Genomic DNA, 2696 nt, shown 5'->3' on the forward strand with positions numbered 1-2696 from the left:
AGAACCAGGGATTGAACTCAGACCCTTGTACTTGCCAGAAAAGTGCTTATTCTACTGAGCCATCTCCCTGGTCCCTAAATACTAATTATTAAACTGATTAGTTTTCAGGCATTGATTTTTCTTCGGTAACGTGGATCTGTCATGACTATAAAACTAGAATAAAACCAGGCATAGTGATGCATCCCTGTGATCCCAGCACTCGGGAGGCTAGGGCAGGAGGATTGTTGTGAGTTTGATGTAGCATAGACTACAAAATGAGTTCAAGTCCAGCATAAACTACATAGTGAAACCCTTTCTCAAAACAAAAACAAAAACAAAAACAACCACCCCCCAAAATAAATAAATACCTAGAGGTCAAGTGTAGTAGCGCACACCTATAATCCCAGTACTAGGGAGGCTGAGGCAGGAGAATTTCTGTGAGTTCAAGGCCACCTTCAGCTACATAAGAAAGTTCAAGACCAGCTTGAACTACAGAACATGTCTATAAATAAATGAATAAAATACAATATATAGCTCACAGGACAGTCTGGACCTAAGAAAATGATTTTTTGTATTGGTACCTTTCATTTTTTTGTTTGATAAAAATTAAATTTTAATGTTTATTACTGAATTTGCTAATTTTTAATCATTGTTAATCTCAATGTAATGTGGTAGGTATATAAAATTGAATTTTTTTCCTTTTTGTCTCCTTTCTTGTAACAGACTTTTTGAATTCAGAAAGATGATTGGAAACCGAGAAAGATGCCAGAATCTGGTTTCAAGCGATTATCCAGTATATATTGATAAGGTATTCAAATGAAAAAAAAGATAGCTACAGGACTTTCGGTTGAACATAAATATGTGCCAAGAATACAACAAACACTAGAACATGAAGCTAGTGGATTGTCATGTAATATTTAAAGAATGTTATTTGTACTTTAACCAGCTGTATTAATAATTATTTTCATATATATTTTGTGAGCATATTATTAGCCTGAATACAAAGTACTTAGCCTAGATCCTTTTGAGTTTGGTTTTGTATCTGAAGCCCAAGAGGTATAAACTAAATTATTCAACATTAAAGAAGAATGTAAGTATTAAGGGAGTAAACTACTTGGAGAATTGGCCCAGAAGGAGATATTTCTAAAATAACTATTAAAAAACACAAGGAAAAATGTTATGGGATGTAGTTAATTACCAAGAGAAAGAAATGCCATAAAACTAGAGATGGGAATGTTTATGAAATGGTTTTGCTTTTTAAGCAGCTGGCTATTTTTCTGCCAGATATTTCTAGGTTGCTGCAACTGAATACTTTGAGATATTATTGGAGATATTATTGAATATAGTGGGTGGGCTTCTTACAGCCCTCAATGCCATCAAGCAAATAAATTCTGTGTCTTTTAAGTATTGGATATCTTTAAATTTTATTTTAATAATCTTTTGTGTATTTATTTGGTACAGGGTCTCACTACAGATCTCAGACTTGAAGTGATCCTCTTGTTTCAGCCTCGTCAGTGCTGAGATTATAGGTGTGCACCACCACACCTAGTTTTGGTGGCCAGCCTGACGTACCCAGGGTTCCAGGGCCAGCATAGCATGCGGTACTGGGGATTGAACACAGGTCCTTGCACTTTCCAGGCAGATGCTTAGGCCACAGCGCTATCTCCCCAACCCTTGAACATCTTTGGAAGACCTACCTTTTCTATTTGTTGTTTTTTTTAATTTCTGTTTTTGTTTTTGTTTTTGTTTTCCATTAAAAATTACAGGCTCCAAATTTAAAACAAACAAACAAACAAACAAAGTGTACCGAATCCCAAAAAATCACAAGTTTCCTTTAGGACAGAAGTAGTTCACCTCTGTAATCCCAGCTACTGAAGAGGCTGTGGCAGAAGGATTGCTTGTTCTAGCTCAGCCTTGCCCATTGAATGAGAGACCTTTCTCAAGATGTCTCAGTTACTTTTTTCTCATTGCTGGGACAAAATACCAGCCCCCCAAAATTAAAGAAGGAAGGGTTTATTTAGCTCATAGTTATTGGAGGTTTCAGTCCATAGTAGGCTGGCTGCAAGACAGAGTGGCACATGGAAGAGGGCAGGAGCTCATCAAGGTAGAGAACAGCAGACAGCAAAAGGAAGAGCGGCAGCTGCTGCAGCTAGAAAGCTTCTCTCCATTCCTTATGTTGTATTCAGGCTATCTGCCCCAGGGTGGGTGTAGTACTCACAGCTATAATCCCAGCAGTGGATCCTGGTTTAATCAAACTTTGGAATCCTACCTCAAAGAGTGCGTGAGGCTTTAGGGGTACAACTAGATACAAACCATAACACCAGGCAGGATCTTTTGAAAAGGATTAGGCTGTAGCTCAGTGGAAGGACACTTACCTAGCATGAGAAAGCCTGGATTCAATATTCAATACCACAAAGAGGAAGAGAGAGCAAGGGAAGAGTAGAGTAGAGTAGAGAAGATCTCTGCCAATTTCTGCCACTTATCTCCACTTGTGTCTCAAGGAAGGATTACTTTTAAGATCTTAGTGTCAAAATTAAAAGGACTAGATCCGTAGCTTAGTTAGAGCACTTTGCCTAATGTGGTCAAGGCCCTGGTTCAATCTTTACTACTAAAAAAAAAAAAGATTTTGGAGTATGTTCCTACACATCTTCTCTTGATTTTTCAAAGTTTTGGTATAATTCACATACCATAAAATGTCTTTTTTTTTTTTTTTTTTT

The 2696-nt window shown here is 37.3% G+C and overlaps 1 protein-coding gene across 3 annotated transcripts in view; it reads left to right on the forward strand.

Moving 5' to 3' along the window:
* Abhd18 (abhydrolase domain containing 18) overlaps positions 1 to 2696 on the forward strand; it is a 69308-nt gene that overhangs the window by 13300 nt on the left and 53312 nt on the right. For all 3 annotated transcript variants that reach the window (XM_023719485.1, XM_023719484.1, XM_004635000.2), the window contains one exon: positions 703 to 787. In XM_023719485.1, coding sequence (XP_023575253.1) covers positions 703 to 787 — 85 coding nt within the window. The remainder of the gene's footprint in view (positions 1 to 702; positions 788 to 2696) is intronic.

Source organism: Octodon degus, unplaced genomic scaffold (genome assembly GCF_000260255.1).
Source record: "Octodon degus isolate 3935 unplaced genomic scaffold, OctDeg1.0 scaffold00068, whole genome shotgun sequence".
Classification (NCBI taxonomy): Eukaryota; Metazoa; Chordata; class Mammalia; order Rodentia; family Octodontidae; genus Octodon; species Octodon degus.